At 43.0% G+C, this 15,897-nt stretch overlaps 1 protein-coding gene across 1 annotated transcript in view; it reads right to left on the bottom strand.

Moving 5' to 3' along the window:
* The window catches only part of CAND2 (cullin associated and neddylation dissociated 2 (putative)), a 51,830-nt gene extending 40,389 nt beyond the window's left edge, over window positions 1–11,441 (bottom strand). Inside the window, exon 1 of the mRNA XM_044667082.1 lies at window positions 11,374–11,441. Coding sequence (XP_044523017.1) covers window positions 11,374–11,441 — 68 coding nt within the window. The remainder of the gene's footprint in view (window positions 1–11,373) is intronic.
* Window positions 11,442–15,897: the final 4,456 nt, after the last annotated feature.

The raw sequence follows: 15,897 nt of genomic DNA, 5'->3' as shown, positions 1-15,897 counted from the left end.
TTCTGGGCAATCTGCTTAACCTCATCCTAAGGTCATGCAGTATTCGGCAAAGCTGGGGTTCAAACCTAGGTCTAAATTCTCTTCTCCCAGTAATTTCCTCACGGTCACACTCCCTATTACCATGTATTTTTTTTTTCAAATTGACATATATGCATAGCATATATGTGTATATGTCCATTCTACATACATATATAACAACAGCTCGTTTTGGTTAGTGACCACATTGCTTTCTGTCAGATCTGATCATTTCCCTTTCAGCTCAAGAAGCGTCCATGGCTCCCACTTGCCTCTAGGATAAGCTACAGATGCCTCTGTTTGTTTAAATCCATCACAGTGTGGGTCTAGCTTACCTTTCTGGGCTTTTTGCTCTTCTTCTTCTTCTTCTTCACTAGAAGAGACCTCATAAAATGAAGAGAATGGACCTGACAATCTCTAAGGTCTCTTCTAGATTAAGACCTATGAACCTATGCTTTGGGAATATGAATATGGCGGCCGTAGGGAAGATAGATGGAAGAGGGAAGAGAATGAATTCAGGAGACTCGTGTCTATTCCACAGTCCAGATAAGAGGTGGTGAGGACCTGAGCCAGGTAGAGAAAGGGGACAAACGAGAGATATGTTGGGGTGGGAGTCTGGACAAGAGCTGGTGACTGATTAGGTAGGAGGGTGAAGGAGAATGAGGAGGAATCAGTGATTATTACTGTGAGGCGCAGATGCTGTGCTCAGAAGAAACAGGGAATGAAGAAGAGATTGCGATGCGTGTGGGTTTGGAGGGGAGGGGAGGAGATCATGGGTACCACTTGGGAAATGCTGAGCCTGAGAGGCCAAAGCCTCCAGCCGGAGATGTCCACCAGGTACCTGACAATGGATGCTCTGGAAAGAAATGAGTTCAAGTTCTGGATCTGCGGGCCATTCGCCTAGAGATGGTGGTTGAATCCACGGAAACAGACTGTTACAAAGAGAGAGCGGAGAGACGAGAGAAGGTGACTCAGGCAGAGCCCTTGGCTTCTACGGGATACAGAAGGCGATCCGTTGAAGAAAGCAGATAAGGGATAGCCAGATGGTGAGGAGGGAAACCGTGACGGAGTCTAGGGAGGACAAAGGGCTTAGGAGGAGGTAGAGAGTGGGTTGATGGTATTGAATGTTTTTTGGAGAAAGCAAGAAAGATGGAGGCTGAGAAAATGTCATCAGAGGGGCCGCAAGGGAGCACAAGGAGGAGAGAGTCTGAGGGTTCAGTCTGGCCTCAGACACGTCTAAGCTGTGTGACTCTGGCCAAGTCACTTAACTCCATTTGCTTAGCCCTTGCCCTTCTGTCTTAGAGTTGTTATTAAGACAGAAAGTAAGAGTTTAAATAATATGTTTAAGCCTATGAGAAAAGGTCATCTACTTTAGAAGTTAAAATAAGATTGGTAATGTGGGAGCAGCCATTGGCACCATACACTGAACTCTGGGTTGAAATAAGGAAGACTCACCCTCATGAGTTCAAATCTGGCCTCAGACACTTACTAGCTTGTGACCCTGGAAAAATCCTTAATCCTGCTGGCCTCAGTTTCCTCATCTGTAAAATGAGTTGGAGAAGGAAATGGCAACCCCCTCCAGTATTTCTGTCAAGAAAACCCCAAAGGAGGTCACAAAGATTTGGACACTGCCGAACAACAACAACCTTGGAGAAGATAGTTTCAGTTAAGTGATGAGGGTAGAAGAAAGATTAGAAGAGAAAGACAAAGAGAGGACGAGGTGAGAAAACAAAATTCCCAGAAGGCAAGACAGAAGTCTGAGGGAATGGTAGGATCAGTGAAGGTTTCTAAAGATTAATACTATTATATAATATATATTATATAATATAATAATAACCTAAAGATTTTTCTAAAGATTAATACTATTATATAATACATATTATATAATATAATAATAATCTAAAGATTTTTCTAAAGATTAATACTATTATATAATAAATATTATATAATATAATAATAATCTAAAGATTTTTCTAAAGATTAATACTATTATATAATATAATAATGATAATCAGTATTAACTTCTCATAGCTTTTGTAATTTCCTGCTACCATATTAAGGGTTTTGGGTGGGTGGACCTCTCATTTCATCAGCATGATGTCTAAACCTCCACTGATAGTTTGATAATTCTTTTTTTTTTTTTTAAACCTTTGTCTTCCATTTTAGAATCAATACTAAGAATAGACTCCAAGGCAGAAGAGTGATAAGGGCTAGGCAATAGGGGTTAAGTGACTTGCCCAGGGTCATACAGCTAGAAAGTTTCTGAGATCACATTTGAACCCAGGACTTCTCATCTCTAGGCCTGGCTCTCAAACTACTCAGCCACCAAGCTATTCCTGTTTGACAATTATTTTGCAATTTTTTTGTCTCAGGGAATTTCCTATGACTCAGAAAAATTAAATGACTCAACCATGGGCACACACAGCTTTGATATGTCAAAAGGCAAGAGGTTTTCCTGAAGTTCCAAAGCCAGTCCTCTATCCACTCCACGACACTGTCTCTTTTCAATCATATTTAACTTGCTGTGTTGGGTATTATTACTATCTTTGCCTGCATCTTATCCCCACTGGCGACTGTACGTTCCATGAGGGCAGAGTCTGTGTCCTTTAAGCTTTGCATCACCCCAGACCTAAGCAAAGTGCTTTGCACACAGGAAGGACTTAATAAATAGCTGTTCCTGGGCTGGTGAAAAGGCTGATGGTCTTTAGCTTTCCTTGGAAGAATGAGTCTCTCTCTCCCCACCCAAGCTTGTATTTGAGCATCACTAAGACAGTAGGCTACCTTAATGAGGGCAAAGCTGGCAGAACCAGGCTTAGGGGTGGGATGTCAACTCTTGGCATGGCTGGAAGTGACTAAGAAGGGTCCTCTGGCCCCAAACCTTTCTTAGACAGCCTATTGCACTGCCTGAAGTTTCACCATTAAAAAATATTTTTAAAAAAAATTTTTCTATTTAATTTTTGTTTTTTTAAACCCTTAACTTCTGTGTATTGGCTCCTTGGTAGAAGGGTGGTAAGGGTGGGCAATGGGGGTCAAGTGACTTGCCCAGGGTCACACAGCTGGGAAATGCCTGAGGCCGGATTTGAACCTAGGACCTCCCGTTTCTAGGCCTGACTCTCAATCCACTGAGCTACCCAGCTGCCCCAATTAAAAAATATTTTTGGGACACGTAAGATAGCGATAGAGAATTAAGCCTGGAGACCTGGGTTCAAATCTGACCTCAGACACTTCCTACCTGTGTGATCCCAGGTATGTCACTTAACCCCCATTATCTAGTTCTTCTGTCTTGGAACCAATTCCTAGAATCAATTCTAAGACAGAAGGTAAGAATTTTTTTTAAAAAAAGAAAGACAGAAATGATGACTATGAAGACTATGGAGAAGCATAAGATTTGGATGAACTGATGCAATAAGGAGAAAACGATATGCACAATAACTGAAACAGAATACTGTGCAATGATGATGACCAAGCCTGAACCCAAGGAGAGTTAAGAAAATGCTTGGGCCTCGAGTCAGGAAGTTCTGAATGCAAATACAGTCTCAGACATTTAAGAACTGTGTGCCCTGGACAAGTCACTTTATCTCTGTCTGCCTCAGTTTTCTCATCTGGAAAAAGGAGGTAATAGTAGCCCCTGCCTTCCAGCGTCGTCATGAGGATCGAATGAGATAATAATTATAAAGCATTTAGCATTGTGTCTGGGACATAGTATATACTATACAAATGTTGGCTATTATCATTATTAGTGGATGGAGTCCTGGGCCTGGAATCAGGAAGATTCATCTCCCCAAGTTCAGCAAATCTGGCCTCAGACACTTCCTAGCTGTGTGACTCTGAGCAAATCACTTAAGCCTGTTTGTCTCAGTTTCCTCGTTGGTAAAACGAGCTGGAGAAGGAAATGGCCAACCACTCTAGTATCTTTGTCAGGAAAACCCCAAGTAGGATCACAGTCAGGACCGAAAACGACTGAACAACATCATTATCAGGCAGTCACAGGGAGGGAAACCTAGATTTGATTTTTAGTTCTGCCTCTAACATGCTATGGAATCTTGATAAGGTTCTGTAAGACCCAGAGATGTTATCTGTAAAACTAAAGGGTTAAAATATATGATTTTTAGCATCTCTTCCAGCTTCCTCCTTTCCTAGGTGGTACAGCAGATAGAACACAAGACCTGGGATCAGGAAGATCTTAGTTCTCCTCAGTCAAGAGCTGTGTGATTCTGGAAAAGTCACTTCACTTTTCCTTCTCCATTAAATGAGGATAATAATAACATTCATAAGGTTGTGCAAGGATCCAATGAGATAATAAGTGTAAGATTCTTTGAAAACTTTAATTGCTATATAAATGCTTATTATTATCATGAACAAGTCATGGTTTATGAACGTAACAGAATACTATTGACCCATAAGAAATTATGAAAGGAGCAATTTCAGAGAAGCCTGGGAAGACCATTAGATGAGAAGCTCCTTGAGGGCAGGGGCTGTCTTTTGCCACTTTTTGTTCTACCAAGGCCCACGGTGAGCAGGATATAGTAGGCATTTGTTTAATAAATGCTTATTGATCGATCGTATGAACTGATGCAGAGTGAAGTAAGCAGAACCAAGAGAGTAATACATAAAATAACATCGTAACAACCAACATCTTTGAAAGACTTAAGAGCACAAATTGATTCAATGCCTAATCTTGATTCCAGAGGACTAATGAGGACTACCCACCTCCTGACAAAGAAATGATAGACTCAAAACACAGAAAGAGATATTTGTTATTGGACATGGATGAGAGGGGAATTTGTTTTGTCTGAGCAGGTAGTGCTTGCTTCAAGGATTTGCTTTTTTTCTTTTTCTCAATGGAGATGAGAGGGGATGAGAAGGAAAAAAAGTAAATACTTATAAATTGGAAATAAAAGTTAAAAAAAAAATTTAAGTACTGAGAATCTGGATTTGAACCCATATCTGTTAACTCCAAATTCAGAGTGCTCTTTCCACTTTCCTGACAGCAAATCTATCTGGCAACCTCTTTAAGGGAAAAGCATCTCCCTCTAGGGGCATCAGCAGCAACTGCTCAGATTGACACCAACAGGTCTTCCATCCAGATGCCATCTTTATGTTATTTATAGAGTCTGGCTCCCTGGGCTCTGTCTGAAAGGCAGGGAGAAAGTTCCCTGTTATTTCTTGCCTTTGGGTGCCAGGAATGGCCTGACTCAGAACTGCAGGGATTTCAGGAGTCGGGACTGAGCAAAGAGGACAAAGCAAAGGCTTCGGTGTCTCTCACCTTGCTTGGTGCACAGAGCAGTGTGCTAGCCTGGTCCAGAGGAAAGAGCCTCGATCTAGGTGGCAGGAATCCCAGGTTATAGTCGCAGCTCTGCTAGTCCCTGGCTACATGACTTTGGACTTGCCAATCTCTCTTTCTGGGGTCTCAGTTTCATCATCTGTAAAATGACAGTCTCTGACGACCCTCCTCTTTAGAATATGCCATGTTCTAACCTATACTAAGGCTCTGCATTCAATCAACAGATACTTATCAAAGTAGTATTTATTATTTAAGTATTTATAAATATTTACTAAACTTTTGAGTTGTGACATTCTTTTTTTTTCAATCAATCAACAAATATTTATTAAATACTGACTATGTATGAGACACAGTTCTTGGACTTATGGTTACAAAGAAAGAAACAATCCCTACTCACAGGAAGCTTACATTTTTTTTTTTAACCTTAACTTCTGTGTATTGGCTCCTTGGTGGAAGAGTGGTAAGGGTAGGCAATGGGGGTCAAGTGACTTGCCCAAGGTCACATAGCTGGGAAGTGTCTGAGGCTGGATTTGAACCTAGGTCTGGCTCTTAATCCACTGAGCTACCCAGCTACCCCAGGAAGCTTACATTCTGATGGGGGAGACAATAACAACATATATAAACATAAATAAACATAAAAGTATTTCAACCCTCCCCATCTTTAGATTTAATCTCATTATCACATAATCTAATATAGTTTGGGAGGATGGGCTTTGGCAGTTGGGGATATTGGAAAAGACTTCATGAAAGAGGGTGCCTGGGGCAGCTAGGTAGCACAGTGAATGGAGTGCCAGGCCTCGAGTCAGGAGGATCTGGGTTCAAATCTCACCGCAGATACTTCCTAGCTGTGTGACCCTGGGCAAGTTACTTAACCCTGGTTGCCTAGCCCTTGCCCTTCTGTCTTAGAGTTGTTACTAAAACAGAAAGTAAAGGTTTAAAAAAAAAAAAGAAGATGGTACCCAACCTCAAAAGGAAAAGAGGTAGAAGGAGGGATTATCCTGCAAGGCATAGGGGGCATCTGGTGCCCCACAGAGATGGGAGAGGGAATGTAGCTGTGTGACTAACAGAAAAAGTCAGTTTGGTTGGATGACGGAGTGTGGAATAGAGGAGCAATAAATAATATCTACTCAGGCTGGAAGGATAGGCTGGGGTCAGGCTGTGTCTGGTTTTAAAAGCTCAATGAAGAAATTTATATTTTATCCTAATTTTTATTTATTTATATTTTTATATATAGGAAATATATCCTATATGTGTATATATATGTATATATATATATATGAATGATAAATCCTATATTTATCCTAGTGGCAAGAAGAAGGCACTGGAGTTGACTAAACAGGGAAGTCACAGCTTTAATGCTATCCTCTTCCAGTTTCAGTGTTGTATGGCCAAGTTCCAATTCTCTACGTCCTGAGGACTCCCAGAGCTCACATTCGATGGGTTTATATAATAATATATGATTATATGTATTATTATATATAATATATAATAATATACTTTATATAGTTATAATTATACAATATATATAATAGAATATAATGTGTGCAATAATAGTATATAATAATAATATATAATGATATAATAAATATGGGTTCAACAAATATCATAGACTGATGGATTGAACTTGGGCCCAGCTAACATACCCACTTGGCTTTTGGATTTTATGTGGGCTGGCAGTGGTGAGTGGGGACCAGGGCCTGCCCAGGATCTCTTAAGTCACCTCCAACGACTAGCTACTTAATATAAAAAATGCTGGTTGGCAGGTTGCTTGGTCCAGATCTGGGAATTTTTAATGAGAGAGGAGTCCAGAGACTTGGGTTTTGGTCTGTCACTCAGATTTCTCCTCTCCGCCAAAGCTTTGGTTCCCTTATCTAGAAAATGAGCCAGTGGGAAGAGCTAAATCCCTAGATGCCTTCCAGCTCTGTTATTCTGGATCCCAGGCCGGCTTGATATGGTGGGGAGACGCTTGCATTGGAAGTCAAGAGATTATGTGAGTTGGGTTTAAGCTTCGACTTTGCCGGTAATTTACTCTGTGACTTTGGGCAAAGGACCGAGTTTTATCATCGGTAAAATGAGCCGGTCAGACTAGACCATCTGTGGAATGGGCCTGGGGGAGGCATCTGTTAGGGCCCTTCTTGGGTGAATATTCTAAGGTTCCAGGTCATCAGAACCGGGGCCAAATATACAGGCTACGTCGTAGCCTTGGGCTGTGGAGCTCATCTCTACAGCACAGAAGATGGAATGTGCTGGCCTGGCTTGCTGATTTGGCAGCCACAGACACTGGAAGAGGATCTGCTTCGCCCGATAGCGAGAGAGTACAAAATAGTGATAAGCACAAAAGAAGGGAGTCTTCCAGGGAGTTCAAGGATCCCAGAAGGAACAAGGAATTGAATAACTCAAATAACTAAGAACTAAGAATTCTGTGTATGCTAAGGTAACTCACTTCCCCCTGGGCCTCAGTTTCTCTACTTGTAAATCCTGTCACTTCCCATCCTGCTCATTTTCTAGGCTGCTATAATCCTGGGTGAGAGAATTATCCCAGAGAATGTCAAAACAGGAGGAAGATCTCTGGGCCAGGAGGCAGAAGGCAGGATGGAGTTTGAGTCCCAATTCTGTTATGAACTCATAGAAAAAAAAAATCAAAGCTAGAAGGACTCTTGGAGACTGTCTAGTCCAACTCCTCCTTTTTACAGATGACAAAACAGAGGCTCAGAAAGTAGATGTCATCGGCCAAGGTCACACAGCTACCTGGTAGCAGAATTAAAGCTAGAAACCAGATCTTTGAATTTCTGGTTTAGTGTGCCGGCCACTAGGTGGTAAAGGGAAACTAGTGGAAAAGCACTAGACCTGGAGTCAGGAAAACCTGAGTTCAAATCCAGCCTCAGACAATTCCTAGCTGTGTGACCCTGGGCAAGTCACTTTATCCCCAATGCCTAGTCCTTACCGCTCTTCTGCCTTGGAACTGATATTTAGTATAGATTCTGAGACAGAAGATAAGGGCTTAAAGACAAAAATCAAATAATGCTCCCAAGTCCTAAAACCTGGACTTAAATCCTAGCTCTGAAATGTACTAACTGCATAACTACATATTTTGAAAGCCTCGGTTTCTTCACCTGTAAAATGGGGATAAAAATAACTATCCTACATACTTTCCTACAGGATCTGGAGCTGGAAGGCCTTTTGGAGATCAGCTAGCAGACTCCCCCTTATTTTAAAGACAAGGAAATCAAGTGGTCCTGTGCAAGGGGGAGACTTAATCCAAGTCCCACAGGCAGAAAGTAAGCTAGCCCAGCCAAGTTTCCAACCCAGAGGAAAGCACTTTGCCCACCACGAAGCACTCTTTGAGAGCTTGGAAAGTATAATAGGCTATACAAGTGTAAGGGATTATTCTAATAAAAGGCACATTATGGAGCTTCGCTGGAAACCAGGCAGCAAGGCCCACCCCTGCCCTGGGCTGAGAGGCACAAGGCTGACACTGCATTTCCATAAACAGTGGTATGTACAGAGGAGCAGGCAGGCAAGCTTGGCAACTTGGTCCATGTAGGGCAGGTTCCTGGCAGGGACAAGCAGCTTTTCCCACCCCTGGCTTATAGCAGGGACACCCACAAGAAGGTCCCCAGACTCAACACATATTCCCAGGCTCTAACCAAGGTCAAAGTGGACTAGGAAGAGGGTCCATTCATTCCCTGTCCTCTGGGTAGGACAATTTCACAGATATTCTTCCATCCCCTTGTTTGTTTGTTTAAATCCTTACCTTCTGTCTTAGAATCTATTGATCCCCAGAAGAGTGGTAAGACATAGGCTATTGGTTGTTGGTTTGTTGGGGTTTTTTTGCATATTTGTATTTTAGCTATAAAACAAACTTTCCCAGGGTAGTACAGCTAGGAAGTGTCTGAGGTCAGATTTGAACCTAGGACCTCTCATCTCCAGGCTTGTCACGCTTTTTCTCGAAGCCAGTCCATATCCCTTTCCATAATCTCTCCTGCAACCCCCACCCCCTTTTTGGAGTATAGAACTGGAACCTACCATTTCATCTCTCCAGTAGAAACTCCTTCCATTTGAAGTTAGCCAAGCTTAGAAAGCTGCCTGGGATAGTGGGGCCCTGGAGGCTTTTGGGGGGGGGGTTGCCCATGGCCACATGACAGTCTGTTTCAGAAGCAGAACTTGAACTTGGGTTCTCCAGACTTCAAAAAGAGACTTGTATCCACCAGTCTTCTCTGCCACTCTTGCTCTGAGTCCCTGTCAGCCCCATAATTAGCATTATCCAAGAACTCAACTTGGAAGCTAGAGGATCTGAATTCTCTGCTACTAATTGGCTGTGTGACAGTAAGCAAGTTACAACTTCTATTTCTGAGCCTTAGTTTCCTGTTCTGTACAATACCAGGGGTGCTGGGCTAATTGATATTTGGGATCAAGGTTTGAATCCTACCTCTGAGAAATACCATTGTGTGACCTTGGTCAAGTCATTTAATCCCATTGGGAATCTTAGTTTTTCTATTTAGAAAATGGAGTATTTGCCTTAGATAGATTCTTCTAGCTATAGATTTATAATTCTCTGTGCAGCCCCTTCCAGAGTTAACTTTGGGATTCTGCCACTATTCCCCCCTAACATGAGTCTTCATCGTCCCACTTCCCCCTCCTTCCTGCCCCTTAGGAGGACCTAGGATTATACTATCCCTCTAGATCATAATTTACCCAGATGGTCCAGTGCTACCTGCTTCTCCATATACCTACAGTCTCCCCTTTAAGGAAAAAACATCTTCAAAGCCTCTCTGAGGCTGTCCTAGGGTCAAATCATTGTAAATGGATTGTGGAAATCAAATCCAGGTCCCTTATTTTACAAAGAAGGAGACAAATCTCCTCTCTATCAATACTACTGAGCAGAATACTAGACTAAAGGGTTAAGTTGGCCTGAGCAATTTACTTCCAGTTCCCTCATGGGTCAAATTCAAGTGATTGGATTCAATCATCTCTAAGATTCCCTATGCTTCTTAAAAAAAAAAAAATCCAAGATTCTACAGGAAAATCTAGGGGAGGCCAAACTTCCAACAGGGAAAGAAGACAGAAGGAAGAGAAGGGGATTCAGTGGACCTGTGGCTCAAGGGAAGGGTCAGACCAACTCATAACAGAAGACTATCCTAAAACATCATTGTGGGGGTATCAAGGAGGTCCTGGCATTGTGGAGAGGACGGAGGAGGAAGAGAAAGAGGCAGAAGATGACAAAGGAATACTTTGGATCTGGAAGGAATTTTTGAGATCATGAGATCCAGATAAACAGTGAGAAAATAAGGTGGAGGAAAACACTCAGTAATCAATAACTGTAAATGTGAAGGGAATGAACTCACTCATAAAACAGAAGAGGATAGCAGAGTGGATTAAAAGCCAGAATCCCACATTTTACAAGTTTACAAGAAACACATTTAAAGCAGGGAGACATACACAGAGTAAAGGTAAAGGGCTGGAGCAGAATCTACTATGCTTCAGCTAAAGTTAAAAAAAAGAGACCATAAGATCCAACTTTTTATTTAATAGAAAAGGAATCAGAGACCCAGGGAAGTTAAGTGAGTTGTCCAAGATCACATTGATAATAAATATGGAGATTTAAATTATCAAAATTGAACTGGGGGGAGAGAAGGGGGCCTCAGATTCCAAAACCAACACTCTTCCTACCACACTACTGCAACATGACTCTGATGATGGGTTAGGGGGCAGGTAGGGAAGAGAGGATGATGGGCTGGAACAGAATGGGAGAAGATGGGGATGGGGATAAAAAAGACAGACAGGAAGGGGAGAGATGCAGAGGACAGTTGGGGAGGGAATTGGCCTATAGGGCTAGAGCAGGTGGAGGGAAGGGAAGAGGGGGTTGTCCTGGCCAGGGCAATTGAAGACCTGAAGACCTGGGATAGTGACCTGGTCTGTAAGCATTTCTTATGGCTGCTTGTGCCCATCACAGTCCGAGGTACCAGACACAAAGATGACATCTCCATAGTTCCAACCCTCAAAGACCTGACGTTTTCCTAGCGGAGGGGGTGTGTGTTGGTGGGGGAGGGGGGGTTCCCTTGAGGGAATCCTACCTAAAATCCTTGTCGGTGGACGTCATCTTCTCCAGGAGATTGGAGATGTGGAAGGACACGTTGCTCATCTTGCCAGGCGGCTGTGTCCCCGCAGCGGCCGGAGGGGAGGAGGTTGGGCTGGAGCCGGTGGCCCAGCGAGCGCAGAGGCCGCAGCTCAGGGACGACGCTGGACTGAACCCCGAGCGCGGGGGGCTGAAGCGCAGGGGCTGCGTCGAACCGGGAAGAGCGCAGGGGCCGGGGCGCAGGGGCCAGAGCGCGCCGCCTCCCTGGGCCTGGAGCTGGCTATGCAGAATATGGCTTCCTGGGGGCCGGAGAGGCGCCGTCCTCTGCCCGCTGCCGGCTCCCCGCCCGGGCAGAAGTAGCTGGAAAAGCCCCGAGCCCCGGCACTGTGATCATGAGATAGAAATAGCCGCGCCGGCTCCAAGCTCCAGACTCCCAGCTCTGCACTCCGCGCTGGAGGCTCGGGCCGCCCCCTGCAGGCTGTAACCTGCACCAGCCCCGCCCCGGCACGGGAGGAGGCGGGGTTTGGGGGGGCGGGGCGAGAAAGGGAGGCATTTGGGGTCTGAGACCGGAGAAGGAGGGTATTGGGGAAATCCTCCGTTTCTTAACAGTTCGAGGGGGTTTGTTGATGGAAGAAGAAAAGATTTGGGTATAGGAGACCAGAGGGGAGGGACTGGGAGATCCCCCCCATCTTTAATGGGAGAGGGGAGGTATTTGAAGATAGGGAACTAGAGAGAGGAGGGCTTTGGGGTGGTCCGTTGATAGGAGAGGGAGGGATTTGGAGATGGGGGAGGGCTGCAGATCTGATGGGAGGAGAATAGACTTTGGAGGTCAGGTAGGGAGAGAGAACTGCAGAATCCAGGGATTTGGGAGAGGTGCAGGACTTAAGGGGGTCTGCGGAAGGGAAAGAGAAGACAAGAGTTATTTGGGACTGGGGAGGAGTTTGGGAGTAGAAAACTGGAAGGGGAAGAATTCGTGATTTGAAGACTGGAGCCAGGGGGAGATAGGGGGATGGGGGATGGGAGAGGGGAAGAGTTTGGGGGTTAAAAGGCTGGAAAAAGAAGGGGAACTTGTAAACCTAAGAGGGAGATTTTAGGGCAAAGGCAAAGAAGAGTGGGAATCTGGAGTCAAATGCAAAGAAAGGACCGAGAATACGATGGGATTAAGAACTGGAAAAGACCTTACAAAACCCCTTTGTATTTCTATAGACTTTAAAGCATATAGGTTATTTTTCTTGTAACAGATCAGTGACAGATTGTTCAAGTGCTAGTATTTCCATTTTACATATGATGAAACTGAGGCCCAGAGAGAGATGACATTCTGCGTTACCCAACTAATACAGTTCCAAAGCCACACGGAAATCCATATCTTTGACTACTCTTCTAGGTGCTCTCACGTGCAACAAGAACAATTTGGGGACAGAGGAGAGAGAAGAAGAATCGGGGGAGACAGGAAGAAAATGGAAGGGGGAACATAATAAAGGGGGTTAAAGTCAACCATTTCTGTTTGAATTTAGAGAGCAGTTAATCTACCCCTTTCTGCAACTATTTGTTGTTTATCTGCTCTTTTTTTTTTTTTTTTTAAAGACATGTCAGACTCTTTGCGACCCCATTTGGGTTGTTTGTTTGGTGTTTTTTGGCAAAGATTCTGGAAATGGGTTGCCATTTCTTTTTTCAGCTCATTTTATAGATGAAAAAACCGAGGCAAAGATGGTAAAATGACTTTCTCAGGGTCATTCAGCTAGTAAGTCAGTATTTGAACTCGGGAAACTTCCTGACTCCTAGCCAAGGCTGTTGGAAACCAGAACCCCACCTGCCCATTACTCCTAGAATCATCTTCTTCTGATCTTCTGATATTCCTAGTAAAGGACTGTGGCAAAAGACTGCCATAAGTTGTAGGCAATTCATAAGTGGGTATTGAATTGAATTAATGTGAATTAAATCACAACATGTCTGACCATCCCTTCATTTCCTTGGCACAGTCGTGGATCTCTTGCCCAGCTCAAGGAGATCACTCTTGTAAAGGTTTGCTTTGTGCCATCATGGGAGGCAGCATGGTATAGTGGATAGTATATTATTCTTCGAATTAGCAGATCTGAGTTCCAGTCAGAGATCATAGTCAATAGTTCATAGGCTTTACTCAGTGCCCACTCTGTGCAGGTACTGTACTAAGCTCTGAGGATACAAATAAGAAAAAGAAAGACAATCACTGCCCCCAAGGAGTCTACAGTCAACTGAGAATGGCAGTATATGAAAGGAAGCTGAAACGAAGGAGGGAGGCTGCCAGAGGGCATCTGTTAGCTGAGTCAAAACCAAGCTGAGAGGCAAGAAAGAAATGAAAAACTGGCTGGCATATCCTGGAGCCAACTCCTTTCCTCCGCATCCTGTGAAACCGAATATTAAGTTTTCAGTGTAAACATTTATACTTTTAAAAAATAGGCAAACCCAGGGGGCAGCCAGGTGGCACAGGGGATAGAAAATCAGACTTGAAGTCAGGAGAACTTGGGTTCAAATCTAGTTTCAGATCCTACCTAGCTGTGTGATCCTGGGAAAGTCACTTAGCCCCATTTGCCTAGCCCTTGCCCTTCTGTCTTAGAGTTGTTACTAAGACAGAGAAGTAAGGTTTTTTTTTTCTCAAAGGGCAAGCCTACAAATCAGGGTTTGATTTATTATTCTAATTATTTAGATTTAGGGAACAAATAGTAAAAATGTTAATAATGCACATTAAACTTAAAAGTATATTGTGCCTTTGGGAGATTCGTTTGTTAAACCTTTAGCAGCACATCCTTGGCTCTATTCCTGGCTCTGGCTCTAATTCACTGTGTGACCTTGGACAAGTTACTTAACCTCTCAGTTTCTATTCTCTCCAATGGGTAAAAATAGCAGAAATAAACTAGCTAAATTCTTAAGATCCTTTCTAGCTCTGTGATTCTAATTCTATGACAAATTTGTTCTTTGTTGTTCAGTCGTGTCTGGTCCCGTGGACCAGAGGATGCTAGGCCCTTCTATCTTCATTATCTCCAAAGTCTGTCCAAGTTCATAGTCATTGTTTCCATGGCATTCAACCTCTACCATTCTCTTCTTCTTTTGCCTTCAATCTTTCCCTAAATTAAGGTCTTTTTCAATGAGTCCTGTCTTCTTATTATGTGGTCAAAGTATTTTAATATTTGACCTTCCAGTGACAAGTCAGAGTTTATTTCTTTTAAGTATTGACTGTTTTTTTTAAACTTATTTTTCAAAGGACTGAGATATCAAGAGCTACTCTAATGGCAGAAAATGAAGAATTATCTGAAATTGCATATCTGAAATTATTGATATTTCTCCCAACAACTTTAATTCTAGCTTTTGATTCATCTAGCCTGGCACTCTATATAATGTACTCTGGGGGGCAGCTGGGTAGCTCAGTGGATTAAGAGCCAGACCTAGAGACAGGAGGTCCTAGGTTCAAATTTGGCCTCAGACACTTCTCAGCTATGTGACCCTGGGCAAGTCACTTGACCCCCATTGCCTAGCCCTTACCACTCTTCTGCCTTGGAGCCAATACACAGTTTTGACTCCAAGACGGAAGGTAAGGGTTTAAAAAAAAAAGAATAATGTACTCTGCATATAAGTTAAATAAATAAAGTGACAATATACAGCACTGATGGAATCCTTTTCTATCTTAAACCAATGCGTTGCTCTAACTGTTGTTTCTTGGCCCAGATACAAGTTTCTGTGGAGACAAGTAAGATGATCTGGTACTTCCATCACTTTGAAGATTGCCACATTTTTCTGTGATCCATATAGTTGAAGGCTTTAGTATTGTCAATGAAGCAGAAGTAGATGCTTTTCTGAAACTTTCTTGCTTTCTTCATAATCCAGCAAATGCTGTCAATTTGGACTCTAGTTCCTCTGCTTTTTCAAAAACTAATCTGCTCTTCTGGTAATTCTCAGTTCACATGTTGCCATCTATTCTTAATCTCTTCTGCTTCTGTTAAGTCCTTACTATTTTTGTTTTTTATCATGTCCATTTTTGAATGAAATATTCCCTTAATAACTCTAATTTTCTTGAAGATATTAAGATTAAAATTCTCTAGAGATGGTATATTTATAATTATTTATTTAATAGCGAAAGTAGGTCAGAGAAAGAAAAGGCACAAAATCACACGACTGGTTGCCTTGCTAACCCAAGCTTGCTATTCATCCTATGTCCCCATTTCCTCTTGCTACTTTGCTAGAAGTGGCTTGGTCAGATGAGCAAGCACTGCTTCTATTTCCTAGGAAAAAGAACACCTGCCACCTGGCCAGGAGAGAGAAAGAGAGAGCTGATCTCTAATACTCAGTGACATCACTTTTTCTGGGTTTCCCTGGTTGGACAAACTTGACCTTAGTCCAGGTCAGAGGCCAGTCTTCCAGAAACCAGGAGACTTGTGGGACAAGAGGTAAGCAATCTTCCCTGAAGCCAGGTAGCCATGAGGGGTCTTCTTTATACAGATAAGCCTCAGACCTTTTTCTTAACCCAATCAAAGGGTTATGGGTAAGACCT

This window comes from Gracilinanus agilis, chromosome 1 (genome assembly GCF_016433145.1).
Source record: "Gracilinanus agilis isolate LMUSP501 chromosome 1, AgileGrace, whole genome shotgun sequence".
NCBI classification, from domain to species: domain Eukaryota; kingdom Metazoa; phylum Chordata; class Mammalia; order Didelphimorphia; family Didelphidae; genus Gracilinanus; species Gracilinanus agilis.
The sequence above is the reverse complement of the archived record's forward strand: the minus strand, read 5'-3'. Positions and strand labels throughout refer to the sequence as shown.